Source organism: Coregonus clupeaformis, unplaced genomic scaffold (assembly GCF_020615455.1).
Source record: "Coregonus clupeaformis isolate EN_2021a unplaced genomic scaffold, ASM2061545v1 scaf0439, whole genome shotgun sequence".
Lineage (NCBI taxonomy): Eukaryota > Metazoa > Chordata > Actinopteri > Salmoniformes > Salmonidae > Coregonus > Coregonus clupeaformis.
Window position 1 is genome coordinate 89,881 of NW_025533894.1, and position 27,799 is coordinate 117,679.

The following is a 27,799-nucleotide window of genomic DNA, read 5'->3' on the forward strand; positions in this document are numbered from 1 at the left end:
CTACCTACTGCGGTCACTCTTCCTCCACTCACCATGACACCCCAAGCCTCCCCTCCTGACTTGTTTCCCCCTTTCTCAGTAACCAAACATCTAAACCCGTGCCATGTGTCATTGTGAATGTGGCCTACACTGGTGACATTTCCCTCTGGTATGGTAGTTGGTAATTAGATTATTTACTGTGACCCTATTCCACTTGGAAACATCTCTTCTTTCCCCTCTTCCTGATTTCCAGTTGGCCAGTCGGGGCATGCCATGAAGTGCCCGTTCTGTGCCAGCTCCTGTGGCGGTGAGGTCGAGGTGTCTATCCGTCAGACTAGCTGATGACATGGAGGTAGCATTCCCTCTCCAACAGGGTATTATCCCCTTATCACTACCATACTGTTTCCTACCCAACCAACGCTATGCAACACTACTCTCTGGCCAGCGTTCAGGTGTGCTGTGTTCTACTACAGTTGCCCTCTAAACATTTCCTTCCAGGACACAACGTGCCAGAAACCTAATAACCCTCAGCATTTAATGGTCACCCTCTCACCTACAGCATGTACCCCTTCCTCGAACTCCTCTAACCCCCCGGCCCGCGAGGAATGCCCTTGGGCTTTAAAGGTCAGATTTCAACTTGTCAGGCTGCTACAAAAGTGTGTGTCTACAGTAAGTGTGTGAGTGTCTGTGTGTAGACAAACCCCCACTGAGTACCGAATGCTGCCAGTAGCAGTGTAGCCTTTGCCAGCAGTCAGCACCTCAATAACACTGTCACCTGACTAGTGTGTGAGCCAATAGAAGAGCTCTCAGCTATTGTACTGAACACCCTGGTATCACACACACCAAGTTTACTCAGCAACACACGCAAGCACACACACACTTTCAGGGTCACACATTTTCACATACTTAACTGTACAGATCTCATTCCAGCAACACTACACATTCTAGCCACTCTTCCATCTAGTATCTACCTATCCCTTTCTCTCCCTCTCTCTTTTTCTGTCCCTCTTTCCCTCAACCTACTTATCCCTCTCTCCTCTGTGGGGTTGAGGTAGTGATGGTGACACAGACAGACAGATGGTCCTCACAGTGGGGAGTCAATAACTGTGGTCAATACACACATACACACACACACACACACACACACACACACGTAGACTCTTTGGACATGATTTTTACAGACAAACATACATTCTGTGCCCATCTGCATTCTGGCCATTTACATTCCCTACACACCCACAACAGCATTAATACAACTAGACATCTATAATTCACCCTAACACACAATTATCTCAAAGTCTGCCTTCTATGTTCCCTGTCGTCTTCACTACCTCTCTCACAGTTACCCCACATTAGCCCCACTTATTTCCCTTAGTAAACAATTAACCCCAAGCCTGGGCGCTGAGTGACTGGGGGATTGTAGCATTAGCTATCTGGCGTAGCTCGCTAAGGTCCTAGTGCTAAGTACTCACAGTATTTAACATAGTTAGCCTTCTCTTCCTCTCAAACTAGCATGCTGAGGAGAGGAAGTTAATTTGAAACAAGCGATTTAATATATTTTTTTTGTTAAATAAGTGTACACACACTGAGACGGGTGGGAGGCGGGTGTAGTGTCGATGGGGATTACTTTCTCCAGCCCCTGTTTGCCATAGCATTTGGGTTTCACTCCGGTAATTACAGCCCTTCATTAAATTGATTTCTATAATGAGCGTCTGTAATGACACAACGCTGTGGGATTGGCTTGGTGTGTGTATAAGGTGTGTGTGTGTGAGTGTGTGACATTAGCAATGAGGAATGGGTAACTTTCTGTATACTTAGTCTAGTGGTTAGTATAATGTGTGTATTGAGCGGGATTAAAAGATGAGACACACACACACACACTTTGCTCTTCCTTCTTCAGAATAGTCAGCTGTGTGTTAGAGCTTGAAGCACTCTAAAATGTCAGCTAAACTAAGCGGTGCCAATGTGAGGTATAACCTTTCAGTTCATAGCACTGTTACTGCCAGTCTCCGGGGGTTTGCATTAGTGACTGATGGTACAGACCTACTACATCACATGTTTAATATCCTATAGCACGGTTCAGCTGTTTCAAACCAAAGTGCTGCATAAACATTTCAGAGGTTATTCACTGTTCATGGCAATCAGGCTTCATTATGAAATATCTTCTGGTGCCACATGCAGCAGCAAGGACTGTCATAGTTTTACACAAAATAACTCCAGGGTTGCGTCCGAAATGGCACCCTATTCCCTATAGTTCCTGGTCAAAAGTAGTGCACTATATAGGGGATAGGGTGTCAATTAGGACGCACTCTAGCTATCAGTCCAGTTAGGCATACCTCATCCCTTTTTCCAGAGAGGGTGCCAGACTCCTCTCTCTGCTGTTCCATAAGTGGCGTGCTGAAAGCCCTTGGTGATAGGGCAGTGATATGTGAAACATGTTAACACCTGAACAAACAACACAGACAGGGCCCAATGTGATGGGAGAGTTGCCATTCCTACTTTAACACGCATTGACACCAACTCTAACCTTTATGATTACCTCCAGCCCAATCCTCCCCACCCTCACAGTCCTGAATTCTTCCTGATTAGTATTGTGACTACTGGTGTGTGTGTGTGTGTGTGTGTGTGTGTGTGTGTGTGTGTGTGGGTGGGTTCATTTCTTTGGCCTTTCGATTTGATGGGCCATTCCTTGCAGGAAGAGTCTGTACTCATGTGACATTGAAGTATAATAATTACCTCACCATCTGAAAGGCTGAAATAGTTGGGACCTGAGTGTGTGTGTCAAAGTGTGTGTGTGTCAAAGTGTGTGCATATCAAAGTGTGTGTGTGGTCTCTGAAGTGCAGCTTTTTAATGAGCCCCACTCTCCTTATCAAACTTGGCGCTCGGCAGCACTCTGATCAGTCTGCATCAAGGACACAGGGCTCGACTGATCGCGTCTGAACTCACCCCTCCTCCCCTCCTCCTCCTCCTCACCTCACCCCCCACACAGTGAGAATGAAATTCTTGAAAGAAAAACTATGAATCAAAGGCGTTTTCATCCAGCGGATTTCTCACCCAGAGAGAGAGGGAGAGATGGCAAAATGGACCGAGAGAGAGAGCTGCTGGAGGACACTAGAGAGGACGTGTCCTAGATTAGCTCTCAAACGTCCTTCTCTCTCCCTCCTCCCTCCCTCTCTTCCCCCCCAGCCACACAGACTGTGTGTGTGTGTGTGTGTGTGTGTGTGTGTGTATGTGTGTGTGTGTGACAGGCAGTCTGTCCAATGCCGTGCTGTGAGCGCTGGCGTGGGGAGACACCAGCCATTTAGACATCTGTCAGCCGCTGATGAAAGAGTTCAATTTAGTGGAAAATCTCAGACAACCTTGTATGGCGGACAGGCCGACAGGCTTTAACTCACATTTGTATTTGTGTTTGTGTCAGACCTGGGTTCAAATACTATTTCAGGTATTTCAATTCAAATACTCAAATACACTCCCATGCATTAAACCCAGGTATTTGAAAATAGTAATTAAAATAAGTATTTGAAAACATTTTCAAATACAAATTTGGTCGACTCCTAAAAGTACAGTATGTGTTTTGGGCTGTATATTTTAAAATACTCAAATACACAGAAAAAAAACTTTTTTTAAATAACAAATACACATGTATTTGAACCCAGGTCTGGTGTGTGTGTGTGTGTGTGTATGTGTGAAGAGGGGAGTAATTGTGTTTATGTTTGTGGTTGTATAGAGCATAACTGCTTTTGTGTGTATGTAATGAGTCACTGTGTAGTGAGTGACTACTTATGTGTGTGGGAGAGTGTGTTTGTGGCTGTGCGTGTAGTGTTTGTGTGTGCGGATGTGCTTATGTGTGTGCAGTGTGACTACTGGTATGTGTGGAGGTCCAGACTCCTGATGATGGCTGTGCAGCAGGGGAGGGTATTATGTTCTTAAATATCTGCAGCAGGAGCTGGGAACATGTTTTCAGTAGATAGATGTTTTGGGGCTAGTTTAAAGCACAGCTCAGTGGTGACATTAGAGCCTCTGAGAGAAGCGGGCCTCCCTAGCTACGTGCCCCGACCAGCCACCTCCACCCCCGTTCCTCCAATCCCCCACGCACAGTCACCAGAGCTTCATTAGCTGTTCATTAGAAAGAAAAACTCTTACTTTAAGTTTTTGTTGTTCCTCCAAAACAGAGTCCCCCCTTCCTTTCACCCATCTAACGCTACTTGGCAGATTTGGGGAGGGGAGGAGGTACAGTATTTGCGTGTGTGTGTCTGTGTGTGTGTGGGAATCGCATAGGCATACATCTAGTCCCTGTTCTGACCTGTGCAGGTTTAAGCAAGATCTCCATTGATACATCATAGTACAAGCACAGCACACATGCACGGAAACACACACACACACACACACACACACACACACACAAACACAGGTCTCCACGCAGCACTTGCAGTCTGCTGCCAAAGCTGGAGGCTTAGAGAGAGAGAAGGGAGGGAGGGAGAGAGAGATGGAAAGGCAGGGAGTTGGCAGAGGAGAGAGGCTGCTTTTCTAAAGTGTGTCACTCCAATACGTGGCTGGCAGGAGCCTGTGCTCTCAGTCTTTGTTTTTCTGAACACTGTGTTGGAGATGGGGGGAGTATAGGAGGACTATACAGGGCTATACAGAACATACACGTTTATACTCACTACCACATTCTCTCCAGACTATTCACACTCAACGCCCTACTCAAACATGGCAGCCATTCAACTGTTCCTGTGTGTGCCCTGAATCAATATGGCCGCCGTTCAGCTCTGCCAACTGCTCTCGTCCAATATGGCCGCCATCCAACTGCTGTGATTGTGATTGGATCTCACCCTGTCAGGGTCTACAGTTTAGAACGCAAGAATGAAAGCGGGAGAGACAGAGAGCCAACATGAACATTGTTCTGCTGCCTTTTACAAGAGAGGGAGAGACAGAGAGCTAACAAGCAGGTATTGTTTTTTAGCTGGACTCGTTTATTACCTTGCCCTAAAGCGAACTATGCTCTCCCTCTTTCCCTTCCTCATCACTCCAACCTCTCCTTAGCTCACATCTCTGTCCATTGCTTCTGTCCATTGCTCTGTCTGTCTACCTCTCTACCTCCACTCAACGTTAAAGCATTTATGGACTCTCTCTCTCTCCCACTACATCCCTCCAGCTCTCCCTCTCTCCCAGAGGAAGGTCAGTCAGTACTTTATTAAAGTCCATCAAATGTAAAACATGCCTGCAGTGCTGCATTGCCGTTGAGCTCTCAGAGGAGGCAGTTTTAAATGAGATAATCATGACCTCCCAAAACCGCTCAAATTGATTTGATTATGGTGCTATTGATTCAGCCCTGTGTGTGTGTTAGTTTTAGAGTGTTACCGGCCTGGGGAAAGGAGGGACAGAAGGGGGAGGAGTTGGCAGAGGGACAGAGGAAATGAGGGAGGGCGGCAATTTCAAGTTCACCTAATCCTAAAATGTTTAGAGCATGTGACGTATCATATCCACGCTCCACCCTCATATCCACCCTCTCTAACCCAATAGGTCCATCCACTAACCAACAGAGGAAATACAGTGCACAGACCATCTGAAATTAGCCCACCCAACTACCTCATCCCCATATTGTTATTTATTTTGCTCATTTGCACCCAAGTATCTCTATTTGCACATCATCTCTTGCACATCTATCATTCCAGTGTTAATACTAATTGTAATTATTTTGCACTATGGTCTATTTATTGCCTTACCTCCATAACTTGCTACATTTGCACACAATGTATATATATTTTCTGTTGTATTTTTTGACTTTATGTTTTGTTTTACCCCATATGTAACTCTGTGTTGTTGTTTTTATCGCACTGCTTTGCGTTATCTTGGCCAGGTCGCAGTTGTAAATGAGAACTTGTTCTCAACTGGCTTACCTGGTTAAATAAAGGTGAAAAAATAAAATAAATAAAAAATACTTCCCTTCCCTCTAATCAATAGGCTTCCAGAGCCTCAGAACAGCCAAGGCTGCAGCCTGCCAACACCCCAAGCAGGATTAACCATGGTCCAGGGGCCTGTTAAACCCAGAGGAGCAGCTAGAGACTTCCAGAACCTTGGAGGGGAGCGGAGCCAAAATCCTAGTGCTCTTCTATCACTCCACTGGGTTTACTATATACACAGGGCTAGAGGACCGCAGCAGGAGTCTGGTAGAGGAAAGGCCCCTACAGCACAGACACACACACACTCTCTCTCTCAAATGCATACACACTGAAATATATTCACACACAGAATATATAATGCAGTCAGACACAAATGACACAAATAAGCATCTAAATGCAGTTAGTGACACAGTAAAGGCCTACACACACACACACACACACACACCATACAGACAGCCACAGTGTGTGACGTGACAGTAGTGGGAGATGTCCCCTGGTAATCACTGTCACTGCGTGAAAGCAGGACAGCGTGGGTCGAGGAGAAACAGGGAGAAACGAGAACACACACTCACCCCTGTTAAGGTCTTTATGTTATGCAGTGCGTTCTGGGCTTCAAGGGCGGCTTTCCGTGTGTAAAACGTGACAAAACAGCACCCTGGGAGAAGAGAGGGGGAGAGAGAGAAAGAGAGACAGAGAGATGAACATGTTAAGCAACAAAAAAGTAATTAATTAATTCATAGTTTTACATCATCTGTCAAAAGTAGGCTCATTTAAATGATTTTAAAACCATTCAATATTAATGACTTGAGTAACAGTACTCCAGAATGACAGAGACGTATCAAAGAGAGAGAAGGGGAGAGAGATGGAGAAAGAGGAGCCAGTGAGAGAGCGAGAGAGAGAGAGAGAGAGCGAAAGAGAACGAGAGAGAGAGAGAGAGAGAGGGAGAGAGAGAGAGAGGGAGAGAGATAAATGAGAGAGAGAGCAAAAGAGAACGGAGAGAGAGTGAGAAAGGAGAGAGAGTGAGAAAGGAGAGAGAGAGAGCGAAAGAGAAAGGAGAGAGAGAGAGAGAGTGAAAGGAGAGCGAGAGAGAGCGAAAGAGAAAGGAGAGAGAGAGCGAAAAAGAAAGGACAGAGAGAGAGTGAAAGAAAGGAGAGAGAGAGAGCGAGAGAGAGAGAGAAGGAAAGGTCTAGTCATTATAGATGAAATAGTAATCTCCAGTGTAGGTAGCAGACAGTCCAGCTGTAGACCACTACGCCACAGTCAGCAGTATGAGGAGCAGAGGAACCGCAGAGTCAGCTAGAATCACTGCTTTTCACACATTTACAGTTTTCAATTCTTCATTTTCTGAGATGTGTGTGAATGACTAGTCCTACTGTCCATCCATCTCACTTCCCTTATGTTGCACAGGTACAATGTATTATTAACCCTACACCATCTGAGAGGAATTGGTAGTATGCATTGGAGCTTGCTTTGCAGAGGGGTTGATGATTGCATTCCATTGGAAAGGTGGCTTTAAAATGACCAGTGTTTTCATATGGTGTTGTCTGTGTTTGGGATGGCTAAGGTCTTGGCCTAGCATGAAGGGAGTGCACTGTAGGGCTTGTGTAGAGTAGGGCTTGTGCATGGGAAGGGTTAGCCTAACATTAGCTGTGTGTTGTGATGCCCATGGTGCAGGGCCTGTGTATGGACAGGTTTGAGCTTAGCCTCGTATTAGTACTGTTGTCATTCCCATAGCGTAGAGTCTGCATGGGAGGGTTAGCCCAGAGTCTGGCAATATATGTGTATTGTGGTTCCCAAAGCACAGGGCATATTTAGCGCTTATTGTGTTATCCTGTGCAATAGTGGTGTGTATTGTGATTCCCATAGCGTAGGGCCTGAGGGTTAGTGATGCGGCATGTGGTGGGCTGTCCCTGTTGGTGTGCTGTCAGTAAGAGGATCAAAGAGCAGAGCATAGCTCTCACACACTAATGTTGCGTTTAGACAAGCAGACCAATTCTGATCTTTTTCCACTAATTGGTCTTTTGACCAATCACATCAGATCTTTTTCACATCAGATCTTTTTCAGAGCATATGTGATTCATCAAAAGACCAATTAGTGAAAAAAATATCAGAATTGGGCTCATGCAAAACCCTCATGCACAAAACTAGCAGTAATGTACTCAATGCTGTGTTCGAGACCACCTAAAGCGAGACTGACCGGAGGGGGGGGAGACTGAGTGAGGGACAAGGGGTCCGAGACCGAGTCAAGACCGAGACCAGAAAAATGCGAGTCCAATTTAAGACCATGATTGTAATTTTGTCAAATCACCACTATAATAAGAATTCAAACACCACCATAATAATAATTCAAAATGCCCAATATTTCTGTCATCATATTTCAGAACAATATAGATTCTTTAGACGTTCAAAATAGTGAAAAAATGCATGCTGAGGGAAAATAGAGCCACTACAAATTATTACTAACCCAAACACAGTGGGGAACAATGGGCCTTCAAAGAAGGGCTAAGGATTTATAAAATAATGATTATAATCATAATGATGTTCTGATTTAATCTCGTCAGTTTTTGTTGATAAGGAAAGGGTTAACACTGAAGAGAAAAAACTATCCAATCAGGATTTTTTTTGCTGTCTCTGGGGAGATAAATCTAGCTAGCTAAGTCAGCCATTGGCTAGGCCATCAGAAGCTAGATAAAGGCATATGCCATTCAACTGTATTAGGGCAACATTTTGGAGTGAATCAACCAATCACATTTTGACTTAATGAGTGGGACCATTTTTACAGAAACATGGAAACTTCTGCCTTCTTGAAGGCCAACAGGTCACTGCGCAATAGCGAGCAGTAGTTTTCCCATGGTCTAGCTAGCTAGCTTTTGTTGTTGACTAGATTGCAGCAGCTGCAGCAGGTGTTATCAAAGAGGATGTTGTTGCTAATTTGTTAGCTTCTCTCTTTTCAAGAATAACTTTCAACATGAAGTTAAGTTTCAAATGATCATCATCTGGTGAGTGAAACTGTGTTTTTTATTGCAGCGTGCTTGCTGTTGTTAGCCATCTCTTTGAAAATAATTTATGTATGTGAAACATTGTTGCATTTAAAGTGGAACTGACAGCATTTAAGCAATACGACATCTTATTAAAATCAGTTCATATACACCCCCAGGAAGAATGACACATTTGTTGTTGTTGTTGAAATTCTGACAAGTGACCACTTAGATATGGTAAAATGATTACAGTCCTATTGATCAAACAACCATGAAAAGGTAGGCTCTCTCGCCCGCAGTTATGCACATCAACAACAACAAGATCAACAACTAATGCTAGCCAGAGCAAGATGAGCTAAAATCTAACGAAGGAACATTAGATAAAACCTCTCAAAAATGTTCAGCTAGTTGGCTGTCAAAATTGCACTGATAAACGATGGGGAATTGTAGCCTCCTCGTCCCTCTGCAGCTTGCCTGCCAATGCATGCTTGTCCCAACCAAGCACCCAAACTAACTGGCTAAAGTTGGCTAGCTACTTCCAGACACAAACGAGAGAACACCTCACTCTGACCATGTTACTCACTGCATCAGAGCTGGTTAGGCTGTTTACATGTTATCTAGAGCGTTCTTGACTAGCTATTACTTTTTTTCTATGTTTACTTACACCGGTCATATTCAGGAGGTGTTGCACGTTCGTAAATTCATCAGTTGTTCTGCGCTCTGGCACACTCAGACGAGAGTGCTCTGAAATCGGAGTAGATAGCCAGAGTGAATTTGCAAATGCAAGAGATATGCTAACTGGATAACAGTCGTTCAAGTTCTTGCTAGCTAACCAAATGACACCTGCATCTCTAGCTGTGTATAGCCACCAAAAAACGATATGAGAGGAAAAAAGTCAGCCGCTCACCCACTCCTCTAATGGCATGACATGACATCCTCCTAGCAGCTAGCTAGCTATCTATCCAGCTAACGTTAGGCTCCGTGTTTTTAGCTTGCTACATAAATAGATATGCCAGCCTATTAGCCACATTATGACTCACTTGTGATCATTGCCCTTGCTAGTTTGATTGTATTGACATTCCCAGCCTTAGTTACATTCTTCCGTTTTTGTCCAGAATATTGAGTAATTGAAACTGAAACAGTGCATCCCGAATGGAGGCAGCAAACAATGTACCAGGCTAGCTGTGATTTACAACCTAATAGCAATATTTTTTGGACTACCAAGAAATGTATTGGTGAATGCATGCCTTAGTCTACGGCATGGAAAGTTGAGTCAAATATAACCTATTTTTAAAACCTCTTATAAAGTTAGTTTTGTAGCATAAACTGGGAATTTGATATTTTTGACTGATATTATGATTGTCTGTTTGTTTCATATCTGCAAAGTAGTTAAAACTCTGTCAGTTCCACTTTAAAAACTTTAGGTCACCGGTTACTTTGTGTGCTTAAATGTGCAATGATTTTTGCAATGGGAGGTAATAGTTGTACATTTCGATTGGGAAATGCTTAATGGTTGTGTTTTTGTATTCTTATGATTGAGACCTACTGGCTTATTATGTCAGAGTTTATGGACTGCTTATCCTTTATCATCATGCTGTGTGTGACTGCTGTCTTTCCATCGGCCCTATGAAGTGGTGTAGTGGTGCCTGGAGAAGTGGGTATACTCAAATTTTGCCCATAAGTTCCCAAACGGCCAACCCAGCGAAGGAAAGGCACCCTGGGTGAAAAATCCTGTTTTCCTATGGTTTTTTAAATGAGTTTTCCTATAGATTTTAAAGATTTTCACTCTCAAAATCATACTTTTTTCTTTTAATAGAAAAAAGACACAAATGTGATGGTCTAAGTCCACATCAATCTGATTGGGTGGGCCTGTCAGTGCCTGGCTCCCCAGTTGGTGGCCTTCTGTCCACCCAGGCCCATCCATGTCTACGCCCCTGATGCAAACATCACATGATGACAATTGCGCATTACAAATAGCCTACTAACCAACACGTCGGAAGTAAACTTTTTCAATACCTAGTTTGCATGCCCATTGTTGCCTTAGTTAGCATTTACTGGTAGATATCATGAATTGAAATGTCTTTCCAACCCTACCGGCTACCGATGTCATTCTTCTGTGAGCTGCTCCAATGCCAAAACCAGTTGAGAACTGCACACTTGCTGCCTGCAGATGATATTCTGCTGCAACAAGGCTGTGTGGGCACATATGTGAATATATATATATAAAGCCTGTTAAGATATTAATGTTTCAAGAAAGGAGTATATATATACAGTGGGGAGAACAAGTATTTGATACACTGCCGATTTTGCAGGTTTTCCTACTTACAAAGCATGTAGAGGTCTGTAATTTTTATCATAGGTACACTTCAATTGTGAGAGACCGAATCTAAAACAAAAATCCAGAAAATCACATTGTATGATTTTTAAGTAATTAATTTGCATTTTATTGCATGACATAAGTATTTGATCACCTACCAACCAGTAAGAATTCCGGCTCTCACAGACCTGTTAGTTTTTCTTCAAGAAGCCCTCCTGTTCTCCACTCATTACCTATATTAACTGCACCTGTTTGAACTCGTTACCTGTATAAAAGACACCTGTCCACACACTCAATCAAACAGACTCCCACCTCTCCACAATGGCCAAGACCAGAGAGCTGTGTAAGGACATCAGGGATACAATTGTAGACCTGCACAAGGCTGGGATGGGCTACAGGACAATAGGCAAGCAGCTTGGTGAGAAGGCAACAACTGTTGGCGCAATTATTAGAAAATGGAAGAAGTTCAAGATGACGGTCAATCACCCTCGGTCTGGGGCTCCATGCAAGATCTCACCTCGTGGGGCATCAATGATCATGAGGAAGGTGAGGCATCAGCCCAGAACTACACGGCAGGACCTGGTCAATGACCTGAAGAGAGCTGGGACCACAGTCTCAAAGAAAACCATTCGTAACACACTACGCCGTCATGGATTAAAATCCTGCAGCGCACGCAAGGTCCCCCTGCTCAAGCCAGCGCATGTCCAGGCCCGTCTGAAGTTTGCCAATGACCATCTGGATGATCCAGAGGAGGAATGGGAGAAGGTCATGTGGTCTGATGAGACAAAAATTGAGCTTTTTGGTCTAAACTCCACTCGCCGTGTTTGGAGGAAGAAGAAGGATGAGTACAACCCCAAGAACACCATCCCAACCGTGAAGCATGGAGGTGGAAACATCATTCTTTGGGGATGCTTTTCTGCAAAGGGGACAGGACGACTGCACCGTATTGAAGGGAGGATGGATGGGGCCATGTATCGCGTGATCTTGGCCAACAACCTCCTTCCCTCAGTAAGAACATTGAAGATGGGTCATGGCTGGGTCTTCCAGCATGACAACGACCAGAAACACACAGCCAGGGCAACTAAGGAGCGGCTCCGTAAGAAGCATCTCAAGGTCCTGGAGTGGCCTAGCCAGTCTCCAGACCTGAACCCAATAGAACATCTTTGGAGGGAGCTGAAAGTCCGTATTTCCCAGCGACAGCCCCGAAACCTGAAGGATCTGGAGAAGGTCTGTATGGAGGAGTGGGCCAAAATCCCTGCTGCAGTGTGTGCAAACCTGGTCAAGATCTACAGGAAACGTATGATCTCTGTAATTGCAAACAAATGTTTCTGTACCAAATATTAAGTTCTGCTTTTCTGATGTATCAAATACTTATGTCATGCAATAAAATGCAAATTAATTACTTAAAAATCATACAATGTGATTTTCTGGATTGTTGTTTTAGATTCTGCCTCTCACAGTTGAAGTATACCTATGATAAAAATTACAGACCTCTACATGCTTTATAAGTAGGAAAACCTGCAAAATCAGCAGTGTATCAAATACTTGTTCTCCCCACTGTGTATATGTGTATATATATATATATATATATATATATATATATATATATATATATATTTGGCCTGGCGATGACTGAATGGAAGCTGATAAGTATGAGTGTTTTACTTCGCTGGTCTCGGGCAGAAATTTCTAGTCCTCACTGTTCGAGACAGAATCAAGACAGAGTACAAATGTATTCGACAAGACCGAGACACTCAATGTTTGAGACCGCACTGCAGTGTTGAAATTAAACCTTAAATGCAGTTACAGTGCATTCGAAAAGTATTCAGACCCCTTGACTTTTTCCAAATTTCGTTACGTTACAGCTTTTTGTAAAATTGATTAAATTGTCCCCCCCCCTCAATCTACACACAATACCCCATGACGACAAAGCAAAAACAGGTTTTTAGAAATTGTTGCTAATGTATAAAAAAAAACCCGGAAATATCACATTTACATAAGTATTCAGACCCTTTACTCAGTACTTTGTTGAAGCACCTTTGGCAGCGATTACAGTCTTCTTTGGTATGACGCTACAAGCTTGGCACACCTGGATTTGGGGAGTTTCTCCCATTCTTCTCTGCAGATCCTCTAAAGCTCTGTCTGGTTGGATGGGGAGTGTCGCTGCACAGCTATTTTCAAGTCTCTCCAGAGATGTTAGATCGGGTTCGAGTCCGGCCTCTGGCTGGGCCACTCAAGGACATTCAGAGACTTGTCCCGAAGCCACCCCTGCGTTGTCTTGGCTGTGTGCTTAGGGTTGTTGTCCTGTTGGAAGGTGAACCGTCGCCCCAGTCTGAGGTCCTGAGCGCTCTGGAGCAGGTTTTCATCAAGGATCTCTCTGTACTTTGCTCTGTTCATCTTTCCCTCGGTCCTGACTAGTCCCAGTCCCTGCCGCTGAAACACATTCCCTCAGCATGATGCTGCCACCACCATGCTTCACCGTTGGGATGGTGCCAGATGTGACGCTTGCCATTCAGGCCAAAGAGTTCAATCTTGGTTTCATCAGACCAAAGAATGCTCTCATGGTCTGAGAGTCTTTAGGTGCCTTTTGGCAAACTCCAAACGGGCTGTCATGTGCCTTTTACTGAGGAGTGGCTTCCATCTGGCCACTCTACCATAAAGGCCTGATTGTTGGAGTGCTGCAGAGATGGTTGTCCTTCTGGAAGGTTCTCCCATCTCCACAGAGTAACTCTGGAGCTCAGAGTGACCATTGGGTTCTTGGTCACCTCCCTGACCAAGGCCCTTCTCCCCCGATTGCTCAGTTTGGCCGGCGGCCAGCTCTAGGAAGAGTTTTGGTGGTTCCAAACTTCTTCCATTTAAGAATCATGGAGGCCACTGTGTTCTTGGGGACCTTCAATGCTGTATAAATGTTTTGGTACCCTTCCCCAGATCTGTGCCTCGACACAATCTTGTCTCGGAGCTCTACGGACACTTCCTTCGACCTCATGGCTTGGTTTTTGCTCTGACATGCACTGTCAACTGTGGGACCTTATAAATCATGTCCAATCAATTGAATTTACCACAGGTGGACTCCAATCAAGTTGTAGAAACATCAAGGTTGATCAATGGAAACAGGATGCACCTGAGCTCAATTTCAAGTCTCATAGCAAAGGGTCTGAATAGTTATTTAAATAAGGTATTTTTTACTTTTTTTAAATAAATTTGCACAAAAAAAACAACAACCTGTTTTCACTTTGTCATCATTGGGTATTGTGTGTGGATTGATGAGGAAAAAAATTAAATTAATAAATTTTAGAATAAGGCTGTAACGTAACAAAATGTGGAAAGAGTCAAGGAGTCTGAATACTTTCCGAATGCACTGTATGTTTGTTTTCAAATCAATTCAACCATTAATACGTGCATTGTCATGTATCTAATTTTAGTCAGCATGACAACAACCATGAAGACCGTGTGTGGGACTTTGAGTGCGAAGACACGTTTGTCTATGAGCCCGAGTGCCACTGGTCTCCTTACGTAAATTACTTTGACCAGGAGTTCGCCTTTGAATGCCCCAGAAACGATGTCCTCAATGGGATGAACAGCTATCATTCCAACCCCCATGAGGACAGAAGGTGAGTAGACCTCAACGTTCAACAGAGCCAAAATGTTGAAATAGTATTTGTTAAATTTTTCTAATACTTTGATTTAGCCTGCTTGGAGTGCCATATGAGCAGCATTTGCACTTTTGGGACTAGTCTATTGGTTCCAGCAAATGCAGCTGAAGTATTTGAAAGAAAACAAATATTTGAATCCAGGTTTGACATAATCCTGACTGTGAAAAAGGTCTTATACTATACCGCACATGTGTGATTTCCATCACTGTATCACAGGTGGAGGTTCTATTGCTGTAGAGTCAACAATTAATGGTTGTGTTTTTGTATTCTTATGATTGAGATCTACTGGCTTATTATGTCAGAGTTTATGGACTGCTTATCCTTTATCATCATGCTGTGTGTGACTGCTGTCTTTCCATCGGCCCTATGAAGTGGTGTAGTGGTGCCTGGAGAAGTGGGTATACTCAAATTTTGGCAAACAGTTCCCAAACGGCCCACCCAGCGAAGGAAAGGCACCCTGTTATCCTATGTTTTTTTAATGAGTTTTCCTATAGATTTTTACTCTCAAAATCTCACCTTTTGGGTTTAAGTCTACAACAATGCTTAAACCACATCAACCTGATTGGGTGGGCCTGTCAGGGCCTGGCATCCAAGTGGGTAGCCCTCTGTCCACCCAGGCCCATCCATGTCTATGCCCCTGATGCAAACAACCATGCTGACAATTGTGCATCACAAATAGCCTACTACCAAACACTTCAGACTTAACTTTTCAATACCTGGTTTGCATGCCCATTGTTGCCATAGTTAGCATTTACTGGTAGATATCATGAATTGAAACGTCTTTCCAACCCTACCGGCTATCGATGTCATTCTTCTGTGAGCTGCTCAAATGCCAAAACCAGTTGAGAACTGTACACTTGCTGCCTGCAGATGAGATTCCGCTGAAACTAGGCTATGTGCGCGGCGCGCATGTGAATACTGTATATTTCACGTGCTTTGCGATCGTGTAGGCTACTTTATGCATGATTTCTCTATTGTACTACATCATTGATAAGTCGTATACCTCCACTACACTACTTTGATACGCATCGGTAGGGATTAAGAAGTGAGTATACACAATGCTCACTGAAAAAAAGTGGGTGTACGGCTTATACCTGCATATAGCCTCCAATACACCACTGGCCCTTTGTGTTTTACAAAAAGTGCACTCTCCTACATGACTACGCTGGTATTACGGTTGCTGTCCTTTCAGATACACGAACCTGTCACACACTGAAGGCCTATAGGTTTGCCACTACACAAACATGTTTATAATAAACTCAGCAAATAAATAAACGTCCTCTCATTGTCAACTGCGTATATTTTCAGCAAACGTAACATGTGTAAATATTTGTATGAACATAAGATTCAACAACTGAGACATAAACTGAACAAGTTCCACAGACAACAGGTCCCAGACGTGCTCAACGGGATTGAGATCCGGGCTCTTCGCTGGCCATGGCAGAACACTGACATTCCTGTCTTGCAGGAAATCACGCACAGAACGAGCAGTATGGCTGGTGGCATTGTCATGCTGGAGGGTCATGTCAGGATGAGCCTGCAGGAAGGGTACCACATGAGGGAGGAGGATGTCTTCCCTGTAACGCACAGCGTTGAGATTGCCTGCAATGACAACAAGCTCAGTCCGATGATGCTGTGACACACCGCCCCAGACCATGACGGACCCTCCACCTCCAAATCGATCCCGCTCCAGAGTACAGGCCTCGGTGTAACGCTCATTCCTTCGACGATGAACGTGAATCCGACCATCACCCCTGGTGAGACAAAACCGCAACTCGTCAGTGAAGAGCACTTTTTGCCAGTCCTGTCTGGTCCAGCAACGGTGGGTTTGTGCCCATAGGCTTCCTTGTTGCCGGTGATGTCTGGTGAGGACCTGCCTTACAACAGGCCTACAAGTCCTCAGTCCAGCCTCTCTCAGCCTATTGCGGACAGTCTGAGCACTGATGGAGGGATTGTGCGTTCCTGGTGTAACTCGGGCAGTTGTTGTTGCCATCCTGTACCTGTCCCGCAGGTGTGATGTTCGGATGTACCGATCCTGTGCAGGTGTTGTTACACGTGGTCTGCCACTGCGAGGACGATCAGCTGTCCGTCCTGTCTCCCTGTAGCGCTGTCTTAGGCGTCTCACAGTACGGACATTGCAATTTATTGCCCTGACCACATCTGCAGTCCTCATGCCTCCTTGCAGCATGCCTAAGGCACGTTCACGCAGATGAGCAGGGACCATGGGCATCTTTCTTTTGGTGTTTTTCAGAGTCAGTAGAAAAGCCTCTTTAGTGTCCTAAGTTTTCAGAACTGTGACCTTAATTGCCTACCGTCTGTAAGCTGTTAGTGTCTTAATGACCGTTCCACAGGTGCATGTTCATTAATTGTTTATGGTTCATTGAACAAGCATGGGAAACAGTGTTTAAACCCATTACAATGAAGATCTGTGAAGTTATTTGGATTTTTACAAATTATCTTTGAAAGACAGGGTCCTGAAAAAGGGATGTTTCTTTTTTTGCTGAGTTTAGATATAAAGCCTGTTAAGATACTGTATTAATGTTTCAAGAAAGGAGTGTATATACAGTGGGGGGGAAAAGTATTTAGTCAGCCACCAATTGTGCAAGTTCTCCCACTTAAAAAGATGAGAGAGGCCTGTAATTTTAATCATAGGTACACGTCAACTATGACAGACAAATTGAGATTTTTTTTCTCCAGAAAATCACATTGTAGGATTTTTTATGAATTTATTTGCAAATTATGGTGGAAAATAAGTATTTGGTCACCTACAAACAAGCAAGATTTCTGGCTCTCACAGACCTGTAACTTCTTCTTTAAGAGGCTCCTCTGTCCTCCACTCGTTACCTGTATTAATGGCACCTGTTTGAACTTGTTATCAGTATAAAAGACACCTGTCCACAACCTCAAACAGTCACACTCCAAACTCCACTATGGCCAAGACCAAAGAGCTGTCAAAGGACACCAGAAACAAAATTGTAGACCTGCACCAGGCTGGGAAGACTGAATCTGCAATAGGTAAGCAGCTTGGTTTGAAGAAATCAACTGTGGGAGCAATTATTAGGAAATGGAAGACATACAAGACCACTGATAATCTCCCTCGATCTGGGGCTCCACGCAAGATCTCACCCCGTGGGGTCAAAATGATCACAAGAACGGTGAGCAAAAATCCCAGAACCACACGGGGGGACCTAGTGAATGACCTGCAGAGAGCTGGGACCAAAGTAACAAAGCCTACCATCAGTAACACACTACGACGCCAGGGACTCAAATCCTGCAGTGCCAGACATATGGTCAGATGAAACCAAAATATAACTTTTTGGTAAAAACTCAACTCGTCGTGTTTGGAGGACAAAGAATGATGAGTTGCATCCAAAGAACACCATACCTACTGTGAAGCATGGGTGGGTCTTTCAGCATGACAATGATCCCAAACACACCGCCCGGGCAACGAAGGAGTGGCTTCGTAAGAAGCTTTTCAAGGTCCTGGAGTGGCCTAGCCAGTCTCCAGATCTCAACCCCATAGAAAATCTTTGGAGGGAGTTGAATGGGCCAAAATACAAGCAACAGTGTGTGAAAACCTTGTGAAGACTTACAGAAAACGTTTGACCTGTGTCATTGCCAACAAAGGGTATATAACAAAGTATTGAGAAACTTTTGTTATTGACCAAATACTTATTTTCCACCATAATTTGCAAATAAATTCATTAAAAATCCTACAATGTGATTTTCTGGATTTTATTTTCTCATTTTGTCTGTCATAGTTGACGTGTACCTATGATGAAAATTACAGGCCTCTCTCATCTTTTTAAGTGGGAGAACTTGCACAATTGGTGGCTGACTAAATACTTTTTTTCCCCACTGTATTTGGCCTGGCAAAGCGGTTTTATGCGCTGACTGAATGGAAGCTGATAATTATGAGTTTTTTACTCCGCTGGTCTCGGGAAAATATTCCGAGTCCTCCCTGTCGGAGACAGAGCCAAGACCGAGTACAAATGTATCCGACACAGAGACAAGACCGAGACACTCAATATGTGCTCTCCAGACCAGTCTCGAGTACTACAACACTGAGTGTACTGTGAATAGCCTCTCTCTCTCTCTCTCTCAACATTTATATTAAGTCCAACAAGGTATAAAGCACACCACACACACTCCACTAGAGATACACACACATGCAGGCATACACAAAACACACAGAGGAGAAAGAAAATATATACACACACAGAGAGAGGGGAGGTGGGAGTAGAGAGCAGCCTGTGAGAGGAATAGAGATTAGGAGAGAGACTGTGTTCATAAATGCTTTATTACTACTGAAGGAGCCTTTTGACTGCACAAAGAACCTGTGGCCTTCTCACACTGTCAATAACAACATCCACAACCACAGGTCCACACCATCATAGTAGACAGAGAGAGAGAGAGAGAGAGAATACTCGATAAAGCGAGGAGTGGATTGATAGAGGGGGGAGAGAGTGAGACAAGGGGGTTGGGAGGTATAATCAGCCATAGTGGCCTGTGTTGAGAAGATTGGATCTTTGACTGGCAATATCTCTTCATATCCACTGTACCTTCAGACAAGATTAGGACACACAGCACTTTACACTTTACAAATCCACCACAACTATCTGTGGAGAAATAGCTTCAAATTAAATCCTCAAAACGCTGTTCCCTGGCTAACCCCGAACACACACAGAGTAGGCTTCCAGCACTGCACTGCTCTCCTATCCAGGCAACTAGCTTCACCACTGAGGCATGCCAATTCACGCACTCTCAAACACACACACACACACACACACACACACGTCTCACCCTCCAATCCTCCAGCCCCCCATTATAAAATCCACCTGCAGTCGCTCATTAATTGGACTTGGGTAGACTGCTAACAAAGCGAATGTCTTGTTATGGCAATCTAATTGGCTGTGCTGCTTTAGGAAAGAATGAAATAAATCAGTGTTCCGACTCAGGTCGGCCCGGTCTCTACTGAATCCATTAGAGGAGATAATTGTGTTGGAGGCAAAGCGTTTGCCGAGCGTTACCTCAGCGTTGTGGGAGAATGCGGTTGAATTAGAATTGTAACAGTGAATGTGTGCCATTGGAGAGATGGATGCCCCTGGATACTACAGTGGGAAACCCCAGAGGGGATGTATAATGAGAGTGGTGATGGAGAAACAGATACTGTGAGCTATTATTATATTTCAGTGTGTGTGTGTGTGTGTGTGTGTGTGTGTGTGTGTGTGTGTGTGTTGCTGATATGAGTTGTCGTTCTTTCAGACACCATGTCTGGAGAATTGTGTAGTATATACAACTTGCTAATGAAGACATTAAACCCATTGTGTGTGTGTGTGTGTGTGTGTGTGTGTGTGTGTGTGTGTGTGTGTGTGTGTGTGTGTGTGTGTGTGTGTGTGTGGTGTGCTGATATGAGTTGTCGTTCTTTCAGACACCATGTCTGGAGAATTGTGTAGTATATACAACTTGCTAATGAAGACATTAAACCCATTGTGTGTGTGTGTGTGTGTGTGTGCGCACGCGCGCATGTGTGCATGCTGTGCCTCCGTACCCATGAGGACAGGCGGGATCATTAAGATTAATGACATAGTATGTCCCCTGCCAACACACACACACACACACACACACACACACACACACACACACACACAAAACTGTGCTGTACACACCCGGCTAGACAACAGATGCAAACAAACCTGGGATGCAAACTGTTTGAGAGAGAGGAGGACCGTCTTTGTTTACCCCTCTGGGCCTCTCTCCTCTCCTCCCTCTCTCATCCCCCTCTCGCCCCTCTCTCAGTGCTAAATCAAATTCTCTCTCGCTCTCTCCACTCATCTGTTTATTGACTCTTAACACATTAAAGCAACAGCAGCCAAACTAAACTGTCCAGACTGCACTGGCCAGCGTTCACACAGATACACACCATCCATCAGATAGTCCAGGCCTGGGACCAGACTCAACTCAACTAGCAGCTGCCCTTCCTGCAGAATAACCATCTAAAAGACAACCAGACCACTCAGATGGGAAACACAGTCTACGAACCCACTGGTGTAAAACGTATTAATTGTGCATGAAGAATTTAAGAAAATATTTACTATAAGCATCAATAACAGTATGTGTATGGAGGAATGTGTATATCAACTCAAAAATGTATATCTACCATCAATGGATTAGAGAGGAATGGAGAGAGAGAGAAGGAGAGAAAATAAAATTAAAATAAACTCCACTTCACAAATCCAAATTACTCTAGTAATAGTCAAGAGAGAGAGAGAGCCGCTGACCCCGCCTCTGGATCGCCAAGGGCGACGGAGCACACTCACTCAACCGTCTAACTGAGACCACTCTGAAAATATGGTCATTAATTTAAGCTAAACAGACCGGGGGGAAAGGGGCACAGTTTCCTTGACACCAATGAAATGAGAATAAGCTCCAGTGCAACTGTGGAGTCGAGAGGGGCCATTGCGGCTCCACTGAGTGAGAGGGCTCTGACAAGGCCATGCCGCGCTAGAGTGCGCTTACTTAACGACAAGAAAACAACAGCGCCTAAAGCCTGGGAATATACAAGCCTAGTCAGAGCACTATCAAACAGTCAATTTCCTGTTCAATCCAATCCTCCATTTTACAGGCCAGAGAAAGAGAGAGAGCGAGAGATGGAGAGATTGTTGAGAGTGTTTACAGTCTCAAGGAAGAGAGGAGAGGCTGTTTTCCCTCCTTAAAGTAAAGTGTCTATGAGTGACACTCTCCCACACTTTGACTCATCAAGCAGAGAAATCAGAACAACTCAAGGGCTTAGCGACAGAGAAAGACACAATGGAAGAAGAGAGGAGAGGTTGAAGAGAGCAGTTTATTGGCCTCATCTCCTATGGAGACAAAAAGAGAAAAGAGTCATCCACAGAGCTGCGGAGAGATGGAGAGGGAGAAAGAGAGAGAGAGAGAGAGACACACACACACACAAGCATGCACACACAAGATAAGAACACAGCACATGACAGTGAGCTTAGGCCGAATGATTTTATTTAGGTGTGTCCCTGTCTCCTCTTGGTAGACTGGTGAATTACTATGTTAAGGCTTGTGGGAGCTTGTGACTCAGAAAGAGAGAGAGGGATGGAGAAAGAGAGGAGGGAAAAGAGAGCAAAACAGAGAGATGCTGTGGGGATGGGAGGGAAATCTCTTGCTGCCTCTTTTCCATTCTTCCTAATTTAGTGAAGATAAATAACATATGACATAAACAGGGGTGTCTGCAGCGGCCTTTACCGAAATCCCCTCTCTCTACGTCTCCCTGTCCCCCATACATCTTCCGTCTGCCTACTCCACTGTCTCCTCATGCTGCCTGTCATCACGGTGCATTCTGTGGTCTCTCTCTGAGTTTGATGTGTGTCTGCTAATGTGGCAGCAGCATTGTCTCATTGCTGCTGCCTCTTGTTTTCTCTGACTTGACAAGTTCATCAGGAAAAGGTGGATGAGATGAAAATGTAGATATCAATTGTGTTTGTGTTAAAGACACAGTTTCAGAGAAATATCAGGCTGGCATTGATGGCATTTATCCTGGTGTACTGTACAGTATGCCTTTATGTTTATTCCTTGCATTTGCTCTGTGGAGGATTCCATAAGCTGTGAGTGAGTGAGTGATTCTCCATCTTATCTTTGTTTGGCTGTTGTGTGTGTGTGTGTGTGTGTGTGTGTGTGTGTGTGTGTGTGTGTATGTGTGTGTGTACGACCGTCTCTCCACCATACCTTTGCTCTGTGGAGGGTTCTGGCTGCGGTCTCGGAGGATGTTGATCTGATAGACAGCCCCGTAGGGCTCAAACAGCTCCTTCAGTTCCTTCTCTGACCAGGAGCGAGGGATCTGGCCCACGAACATCTTGATGGCGTCTGGGTCAGGCTGGTCCGAATGCTCCAATGCCCCGTTCATCTTCCCGGCCGTGCCGTTACTGAAAAGAGACAACAGGGGGCGCTAGGTTACATAACAGATCATAGAAGCTACATCTGACATAACATGGAAGATGTGGAAGTACACAGTATTGACATTCTCAGGAAGATGGGAAGGAGAGGTCCACTGGGGTAGCAGCTGGCTCAAGGCTGGGTTCACTGTGTAGCCTGTAATGTTCAGGTTATGTTCAGCAGAAAAATAAGTAAATAAGTAAATAAATACATCCCGCGCCTTGAAAGTACGTCTTGGAGAACATAAATCCACTATTAGACGTCAAGATATCACCTTGCCAGTTGCGAGACACTTCATAAAACAAAATCATAAAAAGTTCACCCACTTCAAAGAGAAGCCATGTGAATATATCAATACAATTCTGTATCTCCACACGGTTTAAATGAATAATTAGATTTCACCTCCTTCCTATAAGCTACATTTAGACTGTTATACAAGAACACTGTCCAGATCAGATTTTGCATATCGTTTATGAGTTGGCTCCACATATTTATGAACGGCTTTGCCTAATGTCCTTTGTGGTGGGCTATCTCATTAATTGATGTGATGTATTTAGGTGAACGGACACCTGCGGCGATTGATTTGTGAGTTGCCCATCGTGCCCACTCCCATACCCTATAATTCTGTATCTTTTTGTGACTCATTTGTATACAGGTAGACCAGAGGGGCCATGTCCCTGATTGACATATGAGTAGCATCCCTGATTAGAAGCATCTGCCACTCATCTGTTGTTCTTTACAAATGTTGTTTTGAATTAAATAAAAGTGTACCTACACACTGAAGAAGGCTGTGAAGCCGAAACGTCTGTGTATGCTATCCCTGATGCAGTAAAAAAAAAAAAAAAAATCTAATAATGAAGTAAGCTTTATGCAACATATTTTTGGGTGCGAACCCATTACACCTCTTTGTTCAGCTCAAAATGATAAACAGCACAATCCCTAGTAAGGGGAGTGTCACGCTCTGGCTCCGGGACTTTGTATGTTGAGCCAGGGTGTGTTCATTTTTGTTGTGTTTGGGGATTAGTTGGTGTTTCCTTGTTTGGTCGTGTGACTCCCAATCAGTGGTAACGAGTGTCAGCTGTCGGCTCGTTATCTCTGATTGGGAGCCATATTTAAACTGTCAGTGTTCACCTTAGTGTTGTGGGTTTTTGTTCCTTGTCAGTCATTGTCACTGTGGACTTTACGATCGTGTTTTGTTTTGTTTCGTGTACTTTACCAATTAAAGTCATGTTCGTATCGCACGCTGCGCCTTGGTCCACTCATTTCGTAGACGATCGTGACAGAAAAACCCACCATCAAAGGACCAAGCAGCGTGTCCAGGAATCGGCAGCCTGGATGTGGGAGCAGCGTCGGAGGGACGAGAGGCACCCCCAAGAATTTTTTAGGGGGGGGCACAGGGCATGGACGACGGGGCTGACGGAGGCAGAGAAGGGGCGAATTCAAAAGGCCACCAGGTTACGGGGGCCACTGGTCAAAAGTAGGGAAAGGAGGTTTAGAGGCACGGCGAGAGGTACTGGGGTGTGTTACCAGTCCGGTCCGGCCCGTTCCAGTTCCCGGAGTAGAGCCAGTGGTGTGTGTCCCCAGTACGGTCCGGCCTGTTACGGCCCCTCGCACCAAATGGACGGTGCGCGTCTCCAGCCCGGTCCGGCCTGTTCCTGCCTCTCGCACAAAGCCTACGGGGTGCGTCGCCAGCCCAGCCCGGCCTGTTCCTGCTCCACGCACAAAGCCTACGGGGTGCGTTGCCAGCCCAGCCCGGCCTGTCCCTGCTCTACGCACAAAGCCTACGGTGTGCGTCGCCAGCCCAGCCCGGCCTGTTCCTGCTCCACGCACAAAGCCTACGGTGTGCGTCGCCAGCCCAGCCCGGCCTGTTCCTGCTCCACGCACAAAGCCTACGGTGTGCGTCGCCAGCCCAGCCCGGCCTGTTCCTGCTCCACGCACAAAGCCAGGGGTACGAGTCGTCGGCCTGGTCCAGCCTGTTCCTGCTACTCGCACCAAGCCAAGGGTGCGAGTCGTCAGCCTGGTCCAGCCCGTTCCTGCTACTCGCACCAAGCCAAGGGTGCGAGTCGTCAGCCTGGTTCAGCTCGTTCCTGCTACTCGCACCAAGCCAGGGGTGCGAGTCGTCGGCCTGGTCCAGCCCGTTCCTGCTACTCGCACCAAGCCAAGGGTGCGAGTCGTCAGCCTGGTTCAGCTCGTCCCTGCTACTCGCACCAAGCCAAGGGTGCGAGCCGTCAGCCTGATCCAGCCCATTCCTGCTACTCGCACCAAGCCAGGAATGCGAGTCGTCAGCCTGGTGAGGCCCGTTCCGAATCCACGCATCAAGCCTAGGGTGCGTATCGTCGGCCAGGTCCGGTCCGTTCCTGCCTCACGCGCCAAGCCAGGGGTGCGCGTCGTCAGTCCAGATCCTACCAGCTGGGTCAGATCGGACCGGGGGCGCTACGGGGGGATTGAAGAAGGGTGGTGGTCAAGCCCGGAGCCGGAGCCGCCTCCGAGGAGTAATGCCCACCCAGCCCTCCCCTGTTTGGGGTTTTTGAGGCGCGGTCGCAGTCCGCGCCTTTAGGGGGGGGTACTGTCACGCTCTGGCTCCGGGACTTTGTATGTTGAGCCAGGGTGTGTTCATTTTTGTTGTGTTTGGGGATTAGTTGGTGTTTCCTTGTTTGGTCGTGTGACTCCCAATCAGTGGTAACGAGTGTCAGCTGTCGGCTCGTTATCTCTGATTGGGAGCCATATTTAAACTGTCAGTGTTCACCTTAGTGTTGTGGGTTTTTGTTCCTTGTCAGTCATTGTCACTGTGGACTTTACGATCGTGTTTTGTTTTGTTTCGTGTACTTTACCAATTAAAGTCATGTTCATATCGCACGCTGCGCCTTGGTCCACTCATTTCGTAGACGATCGTGACAGGGAGCTTCCATACATACAGTTGAAGTCGTACGTTTACATACACTTAGGTTGGAGTCATTAAAATTCGTTTTTCAACCACTCCACAAATTTCTTGTTAACAAACTATAGTTTTGGCAAGTCGGTTAGGACATCTACTTTGTGCATGACACAAGTAATTTTTCCAACAATTGTTTACAGACAGATTATTTCACTGTTTCACAATTCCAGTGGGTCAGAAGTTTACATACACTAAGTTGACTGTGTCTTTAAACAGCTTGGAAAATTCCAGAAAATTAATTAGCCTATCAGAAGCTTCTAAAGCCATGACATCATTTGAGTCAATTGGAGGTGTACCTGTGGATGTATTTCAAGGCCTACCTTCAAACTCAGTGCCTCTTTGCTTGACATCATGGGAAAATCAAAAGAAATCAGCCAAGACCTCAGAAAACAAATTGTAGACCTCCACAAGTCTGGTTCATCCTTGGGAGCAATTTCCAAATGCCTGAAGGTACCACGTTCATCTGTACAAACACTAGTACGCAAGTATAAACACCACGCAGCCGTCATACCACTCAGGAAGGAGACGCATTCTGTCTCCTAGAGATTAACGTACTTTGGTGCAAAAAGTGCAAATCAATCCCAGAACAACAGCAAAGGACCTTGTGAAGATGCTGGAGGAAACAGGTACAAAAGTATCTATATCCACAGTAAAACGAGTGCTATATCGACATAACCTGAAAGGCCGCTCAGCAAGGAAGAAGCCATTGCTCCAAAACCACCATAAAAAAGCCAGACTACGGTTTGCAACTGCACATGGGGACAAATATCATACCTTTTGGAGAAATGTCCTCTGGTCTGATGAAACAAAAATTTAACTGTTTGGCCATAATGACCATCGTTATGTTTGGAGGAAAAAGGGTGCTGCTTGCAAGCCGAAGAACACCATCCCAACCGTGAAGCACGGGGGGTGGCAGCATCATGCTGTGGGGGTGCTTTGCTGCATGAGGGACTGGTGCACTTCACAAAATAGATGGCATCGTGAGGAAGGAAAATTGTGTGGATATATTGAAGCAACATCTCAAGACATCAGTCAGGAAGTTAAAGCTTGGTCGCAAATGACCCCAAGCATACTTCAAAAGTTGTGGCAAAATGGCTTAAGGACAACAAAGTCAAGGTATTGGAGTGGCCATCACAAAGCCCTGACCTCAATCCTATAGAACATTTGTGGGCAGAACTGAAAAAGCTAGTGCGAGCAAGGAGGCCTACAATCCTGACTCAGTTACACCAGCTCTGTCAGGAGGAATGGGCCAAAATTCACTCAATTTATTGTGGGAAGCTTGTGGAAGGCTACCCGAAACGTTTGACCCAAGTTAAACAATTTAAAGGCAATGCTACCAAATACTAATTGAGTGTATGTAAACTTCTGACCCACTGGGAATGTGATGAAAGAAATAAAATAATTATCTCTATTATTCTGACAATTCACATTCTTAAAATAAAGTGGTGATCCTAACTGACTAAAAGACAGGGCATTTTTACTAGGATTAAATGTCAAGAATTGTGAAAAACTGAGTTTAAATGTATTTGGCTAAGGTGTATGTAAACTTCCGACTTCAACTATACATTATTTATTCCACATAACATGATTTCAAGAAAACACATTCCCTGGTATTGCTTCTCTGAGCAAGTAGGCCTTGCACTCCATTATAAAAGTACAAGATAAAAGGGGACAGTAACACCAGGGAATGTCTGTGTGTGTTTTTTGGTTTTACTATCCTTGTGGGGACCAGAAGTCCTCACAAGGAATATTAAAACAAGGACAATTCAGACAAGTGGGGACATTTCGCCAGTCCCCACAAGGAAAATTTTTTTTTAGGCTCAAGGGTTAGGTTTAGGGTTACAATTAGGGTTAGGGTTAGAATTAGGAGTTAAGGTTAGGGGAAATAGGACTTTGAATGGGAACCAATTGTTTGGTCCCCACAAGGATAGTGAAACAAATGTGTGTGTGTGTGTGTGTGTGTGTGTGTGTGTGTGTGTGTGTGTGTGTGTGTGTGTAGTGATGAGCAGAGGGAATGTGTGGTGTTAATGCAGGTCTGGCTCATTCTGTAGAAGGGATTTAGACTGCTGAGTGCTGACGGACTGGACTACAT

General features: G+C 45.0%; 1 protein-coding gene across 23 annotated transcripts in view; it reads right to left on the minus strand.

Moving 5' to 3' along the window:
- Nucleotides 1–27,799, minus strand: part of LOC121543564 (CUGBP Elav-like family member 2) — a 146,086-nt gene that overhangs the window by 35,554 nt on the left and 82,733 nt on the right. For all 23 annotated transcript variants that reach the window (XM_041853531.2, XM_041853527.2, XM_041853535.2 and 20 more), the window contains 2 exons: nucleotides 22,566–22,762; nucleotides 6,456–6,538 (listed from right to left, as the gene is read on the minus strand). In XM_041853531.2, coding sequence (XP_041709465.1) covers nucleotides 6,456–6,538; nucleotides 22,566–22,762 — 280 coding nt within the window. The remainder of the gene's footprint in view (nucleotides 1–6,455; nucleotides 6,539–22,565; nucleotides 22,763–27,799) is intronic.